General features: G+C 42.3%; 1 protein-coding gene across 1 annotated transcript; it reads right to left on the minus strand.

Moving 5' to 3' along the window:
- Positions 1–13,150: 13,150 nt before the first annotated feature.
- Positions 13,151–15,892, minus strand: LOC127292179 (large ribosomal subunit protein eL24). Its single transcript, XM_051321538.2, has 6 exons — positions 15,752–15,892; positions 15,041–15,084; positions 14,846–14,921; positions 14,644–14,745; positions 14,052–14,200; positions 13,151–13,471 (listed from the first exon to the last, which is right to left on the minus strand). Exons 2-6 carry the CDS (start codon positions 15,049–15,051, stop codon positions 13,324–13,326), a joined length of 486 nt encoding a protein of 161 aa, XP_051177498.1. The 5' UTR covers positions 15,052–15,084; positions 15,752–15,892; the 3' UTR covers positions 13,151–13,323.
- Between the last annotated feature and the right edge of the window lie 2,120 nt (positions 15,893–18,012).

An 18,012-nucleotide genomic window follows, 5' to 3' on the forward strand; every position in this document is an offset into this window, starting at 1 on the left:
TATGATAGGGAAACCTACCCAAGCTAGGACTCCCACTAGAGGTGGGAGTTCCACCTTCCATGGAGGGGGTGGCCGGCCCCCCTTGGGGGAGTCCACTTGGGACTCCTCCCCCACTAGGATTGGCCGGCCATGGAGGTGGAGTCCCTCTGGGACTCCACCTTCCTTGGTGGTTTCTTCCGGACTTTTCTAGAACCTTCTAGAACCTTCCATAGAACCTTCCGCATCATTTTAATTCACATAAAATGACATCCTATATATGAATCTTATTCTCCGGACCATTCTGGAGCTCCTCGTGATGTCCGGGATCTCATCCGGGACTCCGAACAAATATTCGAACTCCATTCCATATTCAAGTTCTACCATTTCAACATCCAACTTTAAGTGTGTCACCCTACGGTTCGCGAACTATGCGAACATGGTTGAGTACTCACTCCGACCAATAACCAATAGCGGGATCTGGAGATCCATAATGGCTCCCACATATTCAACGATGACTTTAGTGATCAAATGAACCATTCACATACGATACCAATTCCCTTTGTCACGCGATATTTTACTTGTCCGAGGTTTGATCTTCGGTATCACTCTATATCTTGTTCAACCTCGTCTCCTGACAAGTACTCTTTACTCGTACCGTGGTATGTGGTCTCTTATGAACTTATTCATATGCTTGCAAGACATTAGACGACATTCCACCGAGAGGGCCCAGAGTATATCTATCCGTCATCGGGATGGACAAATCCCACTGTTGATCCATATGCCTCAACTCATACTTTCCGGATACTTAATCCCACCTTTATAACCATCCATTTACGCAGTGGCGTTTGGTGTAATCAAAGTACCTTTCCGGTATAAGTGATTTACATGATCTCATGGTCATAAGGACTAGGTAACTATGTATCGAAAGCTTATAGCAAATAACTTAATGACGAGATCTTATGCTACGCTTAATTGGGTGTGTCCATTACATCATTCATACAATGATATAACCTTGTTATTAATAACATCCAATGTTCATGATTATGAAACTAATCATCTATTAATCAACAAGCTAGTTAAGAGGCATACTAGGGACTCTTTGTTTGTCTACATATCACACATGTACTAATGTTTCGGTTAATACAATTATAGCATAATATATAAACATTTATCATAAACATAAAGATATAAATAATAACCACTTTATTATTGCCTCTAGGGCATATCTCCTTCAGTCTCCCACTTGCACTAGAGTCAATAATCTAGATTACATTGTAATATACCTAACACCCATGGCATTCTGGTGTTGGTCATGCTTTGCCCTAGGGAGAGCTTTAGTCAACGGATCTGCTACATTCAGATCAGTGTGTACTTTGCAAATCTTTACTTCTCCATCTTCGATGTACTCGCGAATCGAGTGGTAACGCAGCTTGATATGCTTCAGCCTCTTGTGTGACCTTGGCTCTTGTGCATTGGCGATGGCACCCATGTTATCACAGTAAATGATTAATGGGTCCAATGCACTAGGAACCACACCGAGCTCTACAATGAACCTCTTCATCCATACCGCTTCTGATGAAGCCTCTGAAGCCGCTAAGTACTCTGATTCTGTTGAAGACTTCGCCACCGTGCACTGCTTCGAGCTTGCCCAGCTTATCGCAGCACCATTCAATATAAACACGTACCCGTGCACCGTGACTTAGAGTCATCAGGATCGTTGTTCCAACTTGCATCGGTGTAACCACTTACAACGAGCTCTTGGTCACCTCCATAACAAAAAAACATATCCTTAGTTCTTTTCAAGTACTTTAGGATATTCTTGATCACTGTCCGAGTTGTTCCATTCCTGGATCACTTTGATATCTGCTAGTCAAACTAACAGCATGTGCTATATCCGGTCTAGTACATAGCATGGCATACACGATAGATCCTACTGCCGAGGCATAGGGGATATTACTCATCCTTTCTCTTTCTTCTGCCGTAGCCGGTCCTTGAGTCTTACTCAAAACCTTGCCTGGTAACATAGGTAAGAACCCTTTCTTACTTTTGTCCATTCTAAACTTCTTTAGAATCTTGTCCAGATATGTACTCTGTGATAGCCCTATTAGGCGTCTTGATCTATCTCTATAAATCTTGATGCCTAATATATACGATGCTTCACCAAGGTCTTTCATTGAAAAACTATTATTCAAATAACCTTTTACACTGCTTAATAGTTCTATATCATTTCCGATCAATAATATGTCATCTACATATAATATCAGAAATGCTACAGAGCTCCCACTCACTTTCTTGTAAATACAGGCCTCTCCATGACACTGTATAAACCCGAAGTCTTTGATCACCTTATCAAAGCGTCGGTTTCAACTTCTCGATGCTTGCTTCAGTCCATAGATTGAACGCTGAAGTTTGCATACTTTATCAGCATTTTTAGGATCGACAAAACCTTTGGGTTGTACCATATACAACTCTTTCTCAATGTCTCCATTAAGGAACGCCGTTTTGACATCCATCTGCCAAATCTCATAATCGAAAAATGCAGCTATTGCTAACAAAATCCTCACAGATTTTAGCTTCGCTACAGGTGAGAAAGTCTCATCGTAGTCAACTCCTTGAATTTGTCGGAAACCCTTTGCGACAAGACGAGCTTTATAGACAAGAATATTACCATCAAGATCTGTTTTTCTCTTGAAGATCCATTTATTCTCGACAGCCTTTCGGCTATCAGGTAAGTCTACCAAAGTCCATACTTTGTTATCATACATGGATCCCATTTCGGATTTCATGGCTTCTTGCCATTTGTTGGAATCTGGGCTCATCATCGCTTCTTTATACGTCGCAGGGTCCTCATCATTGTTATCCACAATCATGACATTTAGACAAGGATCATACCAATCAGGAGTGGCACGTTCCCTTGTCGATCTGCGAGGTTCAGTAGTTTCCTCGTTCGAAGTTTCATGATCATTATCATTAGCTTCCTCTGTTGCCGGTGTAGGCGATGCAGTGTACAACTTCCAGATCTTGCGCTACTACGATCAACGAGTATAGATTCATCAATCTCATCGAGTTCTACTTTTCTTCCAGTCACTTCTTTAGTGAGAAATTCTTTCTCAAGAAAGGTTCCGTTCTTAGCAACAAAGATTTTGCCTTCGGATTTGTGATAGAAAGTATACCCTATAGTTTCCTTAGGGTATCCTATGAAGACGCATTTCTCCGCTTTGGGTTCTAGCTTGTCCGGTTGTAACTTCTTTACATAGGCTTCGCAACCCCAAACTTTCAGGAACGACAGCTTAGGTTTCTTATTAAACCATAATTCATACGGTGTCGTTTCTACGGATTTTGATGGTGCTCTATTTAAAGTGAATGCGGCTGTCTCTAATGCATAACTCCAAAATGATAACGGCAAATCAGTAAGAGACATCATAGAACGAACCATATCTAGGAGAGTTCGATTACGACGTTCGGACACACCGTTTCGTTGAGGTGTTCCCGGTGGTGTCAGTTGTGAAAGTATTCCGCATTTCTTTAAATGCATGCCAAACTCATAACTCAGATATTCACCTCCACGATCAGATCGTAGAAATTTGATCTTCTTGTTACGTTGATTTTCTACTTCACTTTGGAATTCCTTAAACTTCTCGAAAGTTTCGGATTTATGTTTCATGAAATAGATATACCCATATCTACTCAGATCATCTGCGAAGGTTAGAACATAACGATAACCACCGCGCGATGCTACGCTCATTGGTCCACATACATCGGTATGTACGATTTCCAATAAGTCAGTAGCTCGCTCCATCATACCAGAAAATGGAGTCTTTGTCATTTTTCCCATTAGACATGCTTCGCATCTATCAAGTGACTCAAAGTCAAGTGATTCAAGTAATCCATCAGTATGGAGTTTCTTCATGCGTTTCACTCCAATATGACCAAGACGACAGTGCCACATATAAGTAGAATTATCATTCAATTTAATTCGCTTAGCATCAATGTTATGTATATGCGTATCACTACTATCGAGATCTAATAGAAATAAGCCATTCTTTTGTGGTGCTCGACCATAAAAGATATTATTCATAAAAATAGAACAACCATTATTCTCAGACTTGAATGAATAACCGTCTTGCATTAAACAAGATCCAGATATAATGTTCATGCTCAACGCGGGTACAAAATAACAATTATTTAGGCTTAAAACTAATCCCGAAGGTAGATGTAGAGGAAGTGTGCCGACAGCGATCACATCGACTTTGGATCCATTTCTAACGCGCATCGTCACTTCATCTTTCAGTAGTCTTCGTTTATTCTTTAGTTCCTGTTTCGAGTTCTGAGATATGAGCAACCGAACCAAGATCAAATACCCAGGTACTAGAACGAGAACCAGTGAGATAAACATCTATAACATGTATATCAGATATACCTTCTTTCTTCTTCTTGACAAGGCCGCTCTTCAGATCAGCCAGATACTTGGAGCAATTACGCTTCCAGTGTCCCTTCTCCTTGCAGTAATAGCACTCAAGATCGTGCTTAGGGCCGTTCTTAGGTTTCATAGGAGGCGTGGCAGCTTTCTTGCCACCCTTCTTGAATTTTCCCTTAGACTTGCCCTGTTTCTTGAAACTGGTGGTCTTGTTGACCATCAACACTTGGTGCTCTTTTTTGATCTCAATCTCAGCAGCTTTTAGCATGCCAAAGAGTTCAGGTAACTCCTTGTTCATGTTCTGCATATTGTAGTTCATCACAAAGTTCTTGTAACTTGGTGGCAGTGATTGAAGGACACGATTAATCCCCAGTCTGTTAGGAATCACTATTCCCAAGTCACTGAGTTTCTTCGCATGTCCGGTCATGGCGAGCATGTGCTCACTAACGGAGCTGCCTTCTTCCATCATGTAGCTGAAGAATTGTTTCGATGCTTCATAGCATTCCACGGCCGCATGAGTCTCAAAAATAGCTTTCAGCTCTTTCATCAACTCATGAGGATCGTGGTGCTCAAAACGTTTTTGAAGATCGGATTCCAGACTGCACAGGATGGCACATCGAACTTGAGAGTACCGAATTTTTCCGAGTCTCGTAAACAGCTTTTACTTCATCGGTTTCAGTTTCTGCAGGAGGGTCACCTAGCGGTGCATCAAGCACATATTGCAGATTTCCGCCAGAGAGGAAGATCCTCACATGACGGAACCAGTCGGTGAAGTTGCTACCGTTGCTCTTAAGTCTCTTTCTCTAGGAACTGATTAAAATTGATTGGGGACGCCATCTCTACAACATATATTTGCAAAAGTTTAGACTAAGTTTATGACAAATTGAGTTCAAATTTTAATTCTACATAATTAAAAATCTAGGTGAACTCCCACTCAAAACAATATCCCTCGCATTGTCTTAGTGATCACACGAACCAAATCCACCGCACCTATGTCCGATCATCACGAGACAAGGTGTGATTTCAATGGCGAACACTCAAAGTGTTCATCATATCAACCATATGATTCATGCTCTACCTTTCGGTATCACGTGTTCCGAGACCATGTCTGTACATGCTAGGCTCGTCAAGGCCACCTTAGTATCCGCATGTGCAAAACTGTCTTGCTCCCGTTGTATGCACTTGTTGATTCTATCACACCCGATCATCACGAGATGCTTCGAAACGACAAGTCTTGGCAACGGTGCTACTAAGGATGAACACTTTATTATCTTGAGATTTTAGTGAGGGATCATCTTATAATGCTACCGTCGCGATCTAAGCAAAATAAGATGCATAAAAGGATTAACATCACATGCAGTTCATATGTGATATGATATGGCCCTTTTGTCTTTGCGCCTTGATCTTCATCTCCAAAGCACGGACATGATCTCCATCATCTTCGGGCATGATCTCCATCATCGTCGAGCGTAGCGTCAAGGTCAATGGCGCCGTCTTCATGATTGTCCTCCATGTAGCAACTATTACAACTACTTTGAAATACTACTCAACATGAAATTTTAAAGACAACCATAAGGCTCCGCCGGTTGCCACAATACAATAATGATCATCTCATACATATTCATCATCACATTATGGCCATATCACATCACCAAACCCTGCAAAAACAAGTTAGACGTCTCTAATTTGGTTTGCATATTTTACGTGGTTTAGGGTTTTCGAGAGAGATCTAATCTACCTACGAACATGAACCACAACGTTGATACTAATGTTTTCAATAGAAGAGTAAATTGAATCTTCACTATAGTAGGAGAGATAGACACCCGCAAAGCCTCTTATGCAATACAAGTTGCATGTCGAACGAGGAACAAGTCTCATGAACGCGGTCATGTAAAGTTAGTCCGAGCCGCTTCATCCCACTATGCCACAAAGATGCAAAGTACTCAAACTAAAGATAACAAGAGCATCAACGCCCACAAAACCATTGTGTTCTACTCGTGCAACCATCTATGCATAGACACGGCTCTGATACCACTGTAGGATAACGTTGCATAGAAAACAAAAAATTTCCTACCGCGAACACGCAATCCAAGCCAAGATGCAATCTAGAAGACGGTAGCAACGAGGGGTATCGAGTCTCACCCTTGAAGAGATTCCAAAGCCTACAAGAGGAGGCTCTTGTTGCTGCGGTAGACGTTCACTTGCCGCTTGCAAAAGCGCGTAGAAGATCTTGATCACGATCGGTTCCGGCGCCACGAACGGGCAGCACCTCCGTACTCGGTCACACGTTCGGTTGTTGATGAAGACGACGTCCACCTCCCGTTCCAGCGGGCAGCGGAAGTAGTAGCTCCTCTTGAATCCGACAGCACGACGGCGTGGTGTTGGTGGCGGTGGAGAACTCCGGCGGAGCTTCGCTAAAGCTACGCGGAAGATATGGAGGAGAGGGGGGCGGCTAGGGTTTGGGAGGGGGTGGCCGGCCTCAAGGGGGTGCGGCCAACTTGTGGCTTTGGTGTGGCCGGCCCCCTCCCCTATGCCCCTCATTATATAGGTGGAACCCCAAGTGTTGGTATCCAAGTCTTCGAATAAGACCCGAACCAAAAACCTTCCATATGGAGGGGAAACCTAGCCAAGCTAGGACTCCCACTTGAGGTGGGAGTTCCACCTCCCATATGGGGGGGTGGCCGGCCCCCTAAGGGGGAGTCCACTTGGGACTCCTCCCCACTAGGGTTGGCCGGCCATGGAGGTGGAGTCCCATGTGGACTCCACCTTCCTTGGTGGTTTCTTCCGGACTTTTCTAGAACCTTCTAGAACCTTCCATAGAACCTTCCGCGACATTTTAATTTACATAAAATGACATCCTATATATGAATCTTATTCTCCGGACCATTCCGGAACTCCTCGTGATGTCCGGGATCTCATCCGGGACTCCGAACAAATATTCGAACTCCATTCCATATTCAAGTTCTACCATTTCAACATCCAACTTTAAGTGTGTCACCCTACGGTTCGTGAACTATGCGGACATGGTTGAGTACTCACTCCGACCAATAACCAATAGCGGGATCTGGAGATCCATAATGGCTCCCACATATTCAACGATGACTTTTAGTGATCGAATGAACCATTCACATACAATACCAATTCCCTTTGTCACGCGATATTTTACTTGTCCGAGGTTTGATCTTCGGTATCACTCTATACCTTGTTCAACCTCGTCTCCTGACAAGTACTCTTTACTCGTACCGTGGTATGTGGTCTCTTATGAACTCATTCATATGCTTGCAAGACATTAGACGACATTCCACCGAGAGGGCCCAGAGTATATCTATCCGTCATCGGGATGGACAAATCCCACTGTTGATCCATATGCCTCAACTCATACTTTCCGGATACTTAATCCCACCTTTATAGCCACCCATTTACGCAGTGGTGTTTGGTGTAATCAAAGTACCTTTCCGGTATAAGTGATTTACATGATCTCATGGTCATAAGGACTAGGTAACTATGTATCGAAAGCTTATAGCAAATAACTTAATGACGAGATCTTATGCTACGCTTAATTGGGTGTGTCCATTACATCATTCATATAATGATATAACCTTGTTATTAATAACATCCAATGTTCATGATTATGAAACTAATCATCCATTAATCAACAAGCTAGTTTAAGAGGCATACTAGGGACTTCTTGTTGTCTACATATCACACATGTACTAATGTTTCGGTTAATACAATTATAGCATGATATATAAACATTTATCATAAACATAAAGATATAAATAATAACCACTTTATTATTGCCTCTAGGGCATATCTCCTTCAGTACTGTCTCGACTACCGCTCGGGTGCGGACCAGAGGAACCAGCAGCCAAGGCCGGTCTACTCCACCAAACCGGCCAGCAAGTACAACAACTCAAGCCGAGGCCCTCGTCAACAAGATCGCGGCGATCCTAGCGGAGACCGTGGCTATAGCGGTGATCGTGGCTATGGCGGTGACCGCGGAGATGGAGGAGATCGCGGTGCTCGCTCTGGCACTGGCTATGGAAACCGTCTGGTGTGCCAAATATGTGACAAGGTGGGACACATTGCATTGCGTTGCTTCAAACGCTTCAAGCAAGAGTACCTCAGAGTCGACAACGACGGGCGCTACATGGATCGTTAAGTCGCTGCAGCAACTACACACGGCCACACAACTCTCATCTGATCGATGTTGGATAGTACATGGACACCGGCGCCATCGACCACCTCACCATTGAGTTGGACAAGCTCACCGTGAAGGAGAACTACCGTGGTGGTGATCAAGTTCATTGAGTGAATGGGAATGGTATGCAAATTCATCATATTGACCATTCCTCTCTTTCTAGTCCTTCCAAAAATTTGCATCTTAGTGGTGTCTTACATGTTCCCTCAGTTACTCGTAGTCTTCTTTTTGTTCGTAGGTTTACCATAGACAATAAAGTGTTTATTGAATTTCACCTCAATTTTTTCGTTGTTAAGGATTTGCACACAAAGGCAGTACTTCTTAGTGGTCGGTGTCATGGCGGCCTATATCGACTTGATGAGTCTCCCTTCAAACATGTCTTTAGTGGAATAAATGTGTCACATGACAAGTGGTATTGTCGCCTAGGGCATCCAGCTACACCAATAGTTTAGCACATTTTGCATCATTGCCAGCTTCCTTCGGTGAAATTTGCATAATAATGTAATTTGTGATGCTTACCAATAGGGCAAGAGTATATTACCCTGTGAGATATGTCTTAGGTTTAAATCCCTAAATATTCCTCACACATCTTTTAGGAATGATTAAAATTTCTATGTGTTGATAAAAAAATTCCAAACCACCTGGGGTTGCCTGCACGACATTTACTCTTTTATATATTTACTGGTATTTCTGTTACTAAAATGTTGATTCTGTAATGTTTATTTAATTGTGAGAGTTCTGTTAATCTTTCTGCAGTGATGTAAATTTTCCTAGAAAGTACATGTCAGTAGCTTCATTTTGGCACAGGTGGTGCATGCAGGAGCTTCGTGTGATTTTTAATTTGAAAAATAAAAGTGGTTTTGCAACCAAACCAAGTCCCAGTGATTGATATCACATTATACTATCTTTATGCCAGAGGAATTATTTTTGTGAACTCTAGATTATTTCTAGGATTTTTGAAACCAAATAGAGCCCTTTTTCAGTATAAAATTTCTAGAAATTATTTTATAGCTTCAAAAATTGTGAATCCAATTTTGTGTGGATCCTTGTTTTAATATCTATCCAGAGGTATAAGTTTTGTTTGTTGAAGTCGTGTAGTGTTTTGTGAGCTAAATAAACTAGTCCTAGGTTTTTGTCTTTATAAAATTGTTTAAATATATTTTATCAATGTTTTTGGCATGAAACCAACTTGGTTGAACTCTCCCACAACATACCTACCAGTAGGTATAAGTGTTGCCCACTGGTTTGGTACTGGGAGTTTTCTACTAAGTAATTGGGATTCTAAGCTTATTTTACCACTAGGAATTTGGGTGTTTTTGTTTAAAATGTTTTATACTGAACTGTGGTACCAGACCACTTCTGGTGGTTTCCAAAAGTCGTTAGCCGCTTGAGTAGTTATGCCTTGTTGAGAGGAAGAGTATTTTTAGCAAATAGATGTTCTATTAAGGCCATTTTCTAGTAACGATAGAAATAGTTCTTTTATAAACCATCTTGCTCGAGTTGCTGTTTGTTTGATGTGATTAGTGCCTCTAATTGAGTGGTTTGCTACTAGTTGTGTGTGTGTGCGTTTGATGCTATGGTTATGTGTTGATCGTTCGCCTTTTATTTTGCGACGTTAGAATGTGATTACTATCGGAGAAGAATGAGAGGATCTTGGTGAGGATCTCGAAGAGGAAGGAAGAGCATAGGTTCGTGAAGAAGAAGTCCAGGGACAAATAGCCAACCAAGGCAAGCCACCTCTTGATGCATACCTTGACCTAATTATCTTACTTTTGCATTACTACCAGTTTTATAAATTGCATGGTTTATTTATTTATGTGAGTGGTCATGCCACTCGGAGTTTTATTATTCCACCCTTACGGGTGCAGCCCTCGTTGACACCTACTAAACACTTGTTAGTGACATGGTGCTTAACACCTTATCATTCTTGTCGCCGCTTTTCAAGAAAAGTTGGACTATAGGTTGGGAGCCCTCTTTAAAAAAGTTTGTTTTCAAGAAAAGATGAGTTTCGAAAACCTTGAAATGGGGTAGCCCCGCCCAAGTGCGAGTTTATGAAAACGAAAAGGTTTTTGGGAAGAAAGTTGCTGGAGGAAAGTGGAGAAAATTGTTTTCGAAAAACTTTGGTGACTAAGTACCTAACCAGACCTAGCCAGTACAACCATATTACCCTTAAGTGGGACGGGGCGTAGTGTAGTAGTTTGTCTCACCTTAGTTTGGGTCCTGTAAGTGTAAGGGGTAGTCCGAGCATGGACACCTATCGACCGTGGCCTTCCCAACGAACTGGGGACGCCTTTCCGTCTCGTACAGATGGCAGGGGTACAACCTATATGAGTTCCCATTAAAATATGCCCCGCAATTGGTCGCGACATTCCAGAGGGTTGAGTGAGTTGGGGACTTTGCTACTCCTGGACAGCCCTCGGACTCTGGTGTTGGGAGGTACAACTCTAGGCGGCATGTCTTAGGCTAAGGCGAACAGGCGAAAAACTACGATCGGATACTTGTCGTGGCATATGTTGTTATGCAAGGATGATGCCCACACGATGAGTATTCACATTTTGTGGGGAAAGTGTACAACCTCTGCAGAGTGTAAAACTATTCGAATAGCCGTGTCTGCGGTTATGGACGTGAGAATGGAAGCTGCTTGGCATTAAAGGAAGATTTTGGTTTATAAAAGTGTTTTCTTAAAAATGTTTTGGGAAAGGAATACCAGTGGGACTAGTGAAAATGTACCTGGGAGGTATGGTGGAAAGTTGGAAAAGTTGTTTTGGTCATACTGAGATGGCCGGAAAGGAAAATAGGTCGCCCTTACCTATTAGTCTTCAAGATAAAACTTGTTTTCAAAAAGGTTTTCAACAAAGATATAGAGATGTCATACTCTCGAGAGAACCATTCTCTCCCTCCTTGTAACCCTAGAATAGTATATATTTCTTGCTACTGCCAAATATGCATATCCTTTACTTCTCTCTAAGGTGGTTTGCGAGTACAATTCATAATGTACTCATGGCTTTGTCCCTGGCTATTTACTTGGCCAGACTTGGTGGAGTTCGTCAAATGAAGAAGGAGTTGACGACCTCTATGCAAGTTAGGAACGTCTTCCCAGTCAGTTGCATGTAGGGTTATGGCATGACTTCGGCCATGCGAACGCTTTCGTCTGAAGTATTACCGCTATGTGATTGTTGATCTCCTGCCATTGCGGCTCTTATGTAAGTATTGGTCATGTGACCTGTTGTAATCTTTTTATACGGTACTGTAATGGATGATGTATTTGATATCAGTTCGGTTATGCTTTCACGACACACTGATCATGGGATCGTGAATGTGTATGCATAACAGGTGTTTCGGATAGCTAGTCCAAGCCCCCACAGGAGCTGTGTCCGATTACGTTCTCTGTTTTACATCTAGGGTCCTTAGTGCAAACAGTGAGAACTTTGTTGTAATTGCTATTTTTCTTATAGCAATTTGTACCGCAAATTATAACTCCACCTTATTATCATTACAGCTTGTTGGGCAGATGTTTCCCCACCTCAACTCGTAGTATGACAAATGAAAAGTTTGGGAGATAACAATTCTAGCATAAGTACGAATGAATCTATTCAGATTATTACATAAAAATAGTGCGACGATTTATTTAGCAAATAATTGAGATACACACTTATAGAAAACTTTGACTAAAATAATTTAGTCTTTACATTCTCTTTCACAAGTAGTAAGGGGGGAGTGGACTATAGCCTATAGGAATACTACTAATTGATCGTTTTGCATTAATCATTTTGTCGACGTTATTCTTTAATATTTTCCTTTAGTTCCACTCTAATAATATAATAGCTAAACTCTAAAGTGTCGTAGAAAAAACCATATGTAGTTCTTTTCAGCACACACTTTAAGATTCCAACCAAATCCTTTCATTTAAGACTTGGGTTTTTTATTGACATAGATACATAAAATTTGTTTTTCACACGCATCCCACCCCACGTAATAAGGATTAAGAAAGGAACTAAGTTTTTGTTCTCATGTCTCAACTGGTCACATCTATTTTGATGATTTAACTATTAATTTTAATGAAAATTTAAACAATATTTAGAACATAAATTTTGTATAATAATAATATTGAAAATCTAAATGGGTCACATGCGACATTCGAAAAACTAAAATCTACCAATTTAACACGGTTTACAAGTTTATTTATGAATTTGTACATCACACATGTTTATGTATGTGTGGTGTTATTAACTCAATAAGAAATAACCTAATTATCAGACAATCGATACAGGGAAACGCCCCTTGAAGAAAATTTGGCTTGGGGGGAGGGGACTACATTTTGAAAGAGGGTCTAGGGTCACCTATATTTTCCTAAAATTGCTGAATACTTTGATAAGAGTTTGATCTTTTTTTATACTTGTTTCTTTAATTTCCAACCATAGTTTGCAAATTGTTAACACCTAATACCTACAAGAGCTAGTCTCGGGGAGACGGCTACTGTTGATTACGTGCAAAATAGCAAAGAAAATGCACAAACAAACATAACAAGGTGGGTGCAAAAAACAGCAACCAGATAAACAGAGAACAATCTCCACATTGATGAACCATAAGTCTGTGCACCCATACACGGCATACCAACAACAGGTTTGAGCCACAAAAAATACATTCTAAAGATAGGCGCTAAAGCTCTCATGTAACTAGTTTAGAACTCAGGTTGATCAGCGGTTGAAAAGCAGCGTTGGCCTGCTTAGCGCTTGCCGCCACCGCCACCGAGCTTGGGGGCCTTTCCAGGCTTGGGGGCGCTGCCTCTACCAGCAGTCTTCTGCGATTTCGTCACCTCCACCTTCTTTGCTCTCTTCTCGTCCTTGGTCTTCTTGATGCGCTCCTTGATCTCACTGTTAGAAAGCGGTTACCATTGTAACTTTGTAAGTGCCTCATAGATAATCAGAAAGAAAAACGAGATAAAAAGACTGCCCTCTGATATGGTAAACTGGATAAATGGGAACAAAAACAAATAGAACACGTTATGTGCATGTTTCTCAATGGACAGACTCATGCTCTACAAAATGGCTTCTCAGAACAAATATAAGCCATCATCTCTAAGGCATAACTACGATCAGTTACACCATAAATGTACTGTAAGAAACAAATAATAGTTGGCTCATTAGAAGGTAAAAATGCTAAAACCACCACATAGGCACACAGTTCAGCAACAGGATTAGATCCATGGTTTTTTGAGTCGCTGTATAGTTGCCGTAACAGTCAACGAGTCGTTTAAATCAAAATCACAGCAACTTGCGAATATACAGCGACTCACTTTTGAGTTGCAACTCAAAAAAAACTTGACTAGAACAAATATAAAATTATTTACTATACAAATGCAATAGAGTAGGATGGCAGGGCAGACTGGACTTTGTATGATGGGTCTCAACAAAACAAAGAAGCAAAGGTTGAAATCAATGGAGGAAGAATTACCGAAGAGCAGCTTCCCTGGCAGCATCACGGACCTCAGGCTTTTCAGCTCTCTTCTTCTGGATGACATCAAGGGAAGCACCGACGATAGACCTGGAGTACGGCTTCTTGGTGGTGCGGCGCCTCTTCTTGGCAGCCTCAGCATGGATATCCTACAGCCACACCCAGAAAATAACTGATAAGCACAAGCTTTAGATGCCTTACACACAGATAGAGGTTTGCTCAGAACAAACATCAAAACAAGTACAAAAATCATTGGTAAGAAAATGTAAGAAAACAGGGTAGAAAAATGGTTAATAATGTAAAATGGTTTTGCATTATTCAAGTACTATATCCTTCATGCTGTCAACAGATCATTCAAGTCCCCAGTATTAATTGAACAGGCCACTTTGCTGAACTACTACTAACAATTGACAAGCAATACCATTTATCAGGGAAAATGGTAAAGCATGCCGAATAACTACCAGTTGACGGCATCACTTACACTCCCAAAAATTAGGTAGAGCACACTAGCAGGATATCAAGATTGCGAGAGAGATAAGCTGAATCGGCATATATATATATCATTAAAGAGAACAGGCATAAGTGCATGTACCTTCTTGTGCTGCTTCCTGAACATTGCAGTCCATGTAAGCTTAGCAGGCTTGAGACGGTTGTGGTGGTAGCGCTTGCACTTGGAGTTGAAGAAAAGGAAGACCTGATTTTGGGTGCGGCAAAGAACAAGCCAAACAATTTTAGTGTGTTTCCACTCATTTCAATACAATGCAAAATTATTAGAGGGGACCCAAAAAGCGTACTTGAGAGTCTGAACGGATGAATCTGATACCCTTTCCCGGGTATATCTTGGTACCACTAAAACGGCAGAGCTCTGTTCTGTAGAAACAGGACAGACAAAATAATAAGATTTTCGGAGGCAATGTTACATATATTCGAATTCGGCACAACATCAGATTTTATAAAGTGGCAAAGCATATAAAAATAAAGTAACGTACTTAAGAACCATCTTCTCCGCCCTGACAAACCTTCAGAGTTTCACCTAGAAACAGCATGTATAGCTATCAGCATCAACAATATCAATCAATATCAAGACGCATTGCCCTCCAATAACACACTGCTTCAAAGACAAAGCCTTGTGTAAGGCATTGCGAATAGATTACCAAACTAAACTGAACCACATTGCATCATCAGAAATGCTGAACAATAACAGGAACAACTACTAGGTACAATGTGCATAGCAGGGTACATAGAAACATAATCTGAAGAAAAACCACACCAACAACTCCAAGGAACTTGGCAAGCAATACATATCAACTGTAATAAATCACGCCAACAACTACAGCATTTCAAGTGGTTCTTCAAGCGAAGGCTCTAATATCGCTATACAAGTCCGCATCAATCAATGCCAAGCATTGCCCTCAAATAACACCGCTTCAAATGTGCAGCCTCACCACAAGGCCTCAAATAGATTAACAGACTAGTACAGAATACAGTACATAATCCGATGTTGCGAACAACAACAACTCCTAAGAACAACGTACAGAGCAGGGCACATGGAAACAAAATTCTCATGCACAACTACATGTGGAATTTGCCTTCTAAACTGCACACGGATCTAAACTGGCAAGCAACACACATCATAACTGAAGCAAGTCACAGCAACGAGTACAGAATTAGGAGAATGGATCAGGAACAGGAGCTCTCACCTTGGACTGGAAGCGGCGGGCTCCGGCTGCGGCGGAGAATGGGGTGCGCGCGCGAGCTGCCGCCCTCCTGCTGCCGCCTACACCGCCTGTGCGCTAGGGTTTTGGACGGGCGGCGGTCCTGGTTATTTTATATGGTCCTTGTCTGGATCGGGGCCGTCCAGGCCCGGCTGGCCGGATTGACGATTTGCCTAGCTATTAGGCCGGTTGGGCTTGGAACCTATTCGGGCCTACTGTGTAAAATGGGCTCGTGGGCTCGTCGCCCTGGTTGTTTCCATTGCCGGAGCTCAATCGGAGATTCTCAAAAAAAACAATTTGAAAAAATCAAAATGTTAGTTTCCCTCTAAAAAAATAAAACCAGCGCGTGGTGCATCATTAAACTGTCTGTTTTCCTTCCTCTTATTTTCCAAGCCCTCTAATTTTTTGGAAAAGCTATTGTAACTTTATCTCAAATTTATACTAGCATACTTATTACAACGTGCGGTGCTATCAAAACATAAGCAGGTAACGAGTCTCTCCAAGGGAACTCATCAAACTCTTTGTTTTACATCCTCTTGCTTTCCAAACCTTGTAATTTCAGGGAAAATGTATACATAACCTCCTTAACTTTTAGTTTTCGGACGCAACGTCCTCGCAACTTTAAGCTAGCGCATTTAACCTACTCAATTGTCCAAAACCAGGCCTTGTTAGGCAGCTTTGAAGACTGGGTCTGCAGACGTGGCCTTCTTATCATTTGTTTTGCTAAAGGAAAAAAAAAACGAAACTGACAGGTTTCCCCTCCCCTTCCCTAACATGTCGTCGTATTTGCACATGCATGGAGCGTTAGCAACGGGGAGCTAATGCGCCATGAGCTCTGACGGCGATGTGTTGCTCCCGCTCATCGAGTTTCGCATCCGCCCTGTCCTCTGGTCGCCCGCGAAATCAACGAGTCGAGGAAGAAGTTCACCAAGGAGGTGGTCGTCATGTTGGCCAGACAACGACAACGACAGAGCAAGGTGCGGAACAGGCTCGGGGGCTCAGTTGGGTAGTGCGTCTGACGTGTAGGGTCTATAAGAACCTACTAGTGACGGCGCCCGGACCAAATATTCACCGGTTTGACGTCGATGGCCATTCTCGTGGCGGCCGTCGGCGGCGTTTGGCGACAACGTCGAGAAGGAAATGAGCAAGTGGGAGGAGGGGCACGAGAGGTGATCATGATACAAATATCGGCGGCATTGGAGGGGCACAAGGTCGATAGAACCAACATTGGCGACGGCCCATCGGAGGGGTGGAAGATGGGGACGATTCATCCATTGGAGGGCATATCAGCTTGACTCACTTGGAGGGGAGGCTCAGGAAGACGAGGTGGAGTCGACAACATGCCTAGTCAGGGGCAGGGACGACTGTAGGAGGGGTGCAAGAGCTTGCATGCAACGGAGCTCCAAGGGAGGAAGATGGGAATGGAGAGAGGAACGATTATGTTGACCCTGGAACTGAAAGGTTTCATGTTAGGAAAACAACTATGCAAAACAACCTATGAGGGTATAGGGGGTCAATTGCCCGATTTTAGATACTTTAGGGAGTTATAAGTATGCAACTTTACAATTGAGGGGTGGTACGTCAGAGAAAACTGAAAGTTGTAGGGGTTATATAAACTTTTTCCTTATTTCTTCTACAAAGTAATGGAAAAGAAAGCTCAAGCTGTCTCGAGGTAAAAAAAGAAAAGTTTTTTTATTGGGTATATGATCCGATCTCCTGATGATGTACCGTACATTCTTTATGATGCATGCTGTATATTTACTGGAGGGAGGATTTCAAGTTTGTAAGGTTCAGCAATACGACAATCTTTCTTCTAAACGTGTCCGCCTTAGACTAAGCAAGCTGATGGTGATGCGTACGTAACGACAGCCGACAACCTACTAAACATAGCCGGTGGGCGGCCACCGGCCGATATGCTCTCTCTTGCCGATGTACCGGGGAACTGCCGACCACGTTTGCGTGTAGGCAGACGAAAAATGTATCCTAGGGGCCTAGGGCTCTTGCAAAGTGCAAAGTGCAAACTCTGCATCCGACCTTCCCATCGGCTGACCGGCCGGTCGCCCATCGCACGGGCATATCCACCGGCATCCAATTGATCTGCCAATAAGGTTATTGGCGACGGGCAAAAAAAAAAGGAAACCGTTTTCAGCGTGCCTCTCAGTAGCCTAATTATATCGGTCGACATCCCAATACTAACTCCGTTCCAGTTTATAGGTTTCACACCTATTCTTAGGTCGTAAATTTAA

The sequence above is a fragment of the Lolium perenne genome, chromosome 4 (assembly GCF_019359855.2).
Source record: "Lolium perenne isolate Kyuss_39 chromosome 4, Kyuss_2.0, whole genome shotgun sequence".
NCBI lineage: Eukaryota > Viridiplantae > Streptophyta > Magnoliopsida > Poales > Poaceae > Lolium > Lolium perenne.

Excerpts from the sequence above, each read along its gene's own strand:
- LOC127292179 (XM_051321538.2), bottom strand. Across the intron at positions 14,201-14,643 it reads TCAGGAAGCAGCACAAGAAG|GATATCCATGCTGAGGCTGC; the intron begins GTACATGCACTT and ends GTGTGGCTGTAG. Across the intron at positions 13,472-14,051 it reads GCCAGGGAAGCTGCTCTTCG|TGAGATCAAGGAGCGCATCA; the intron begins GTAATTCTTCCT and ends GCTTTCTAACAG.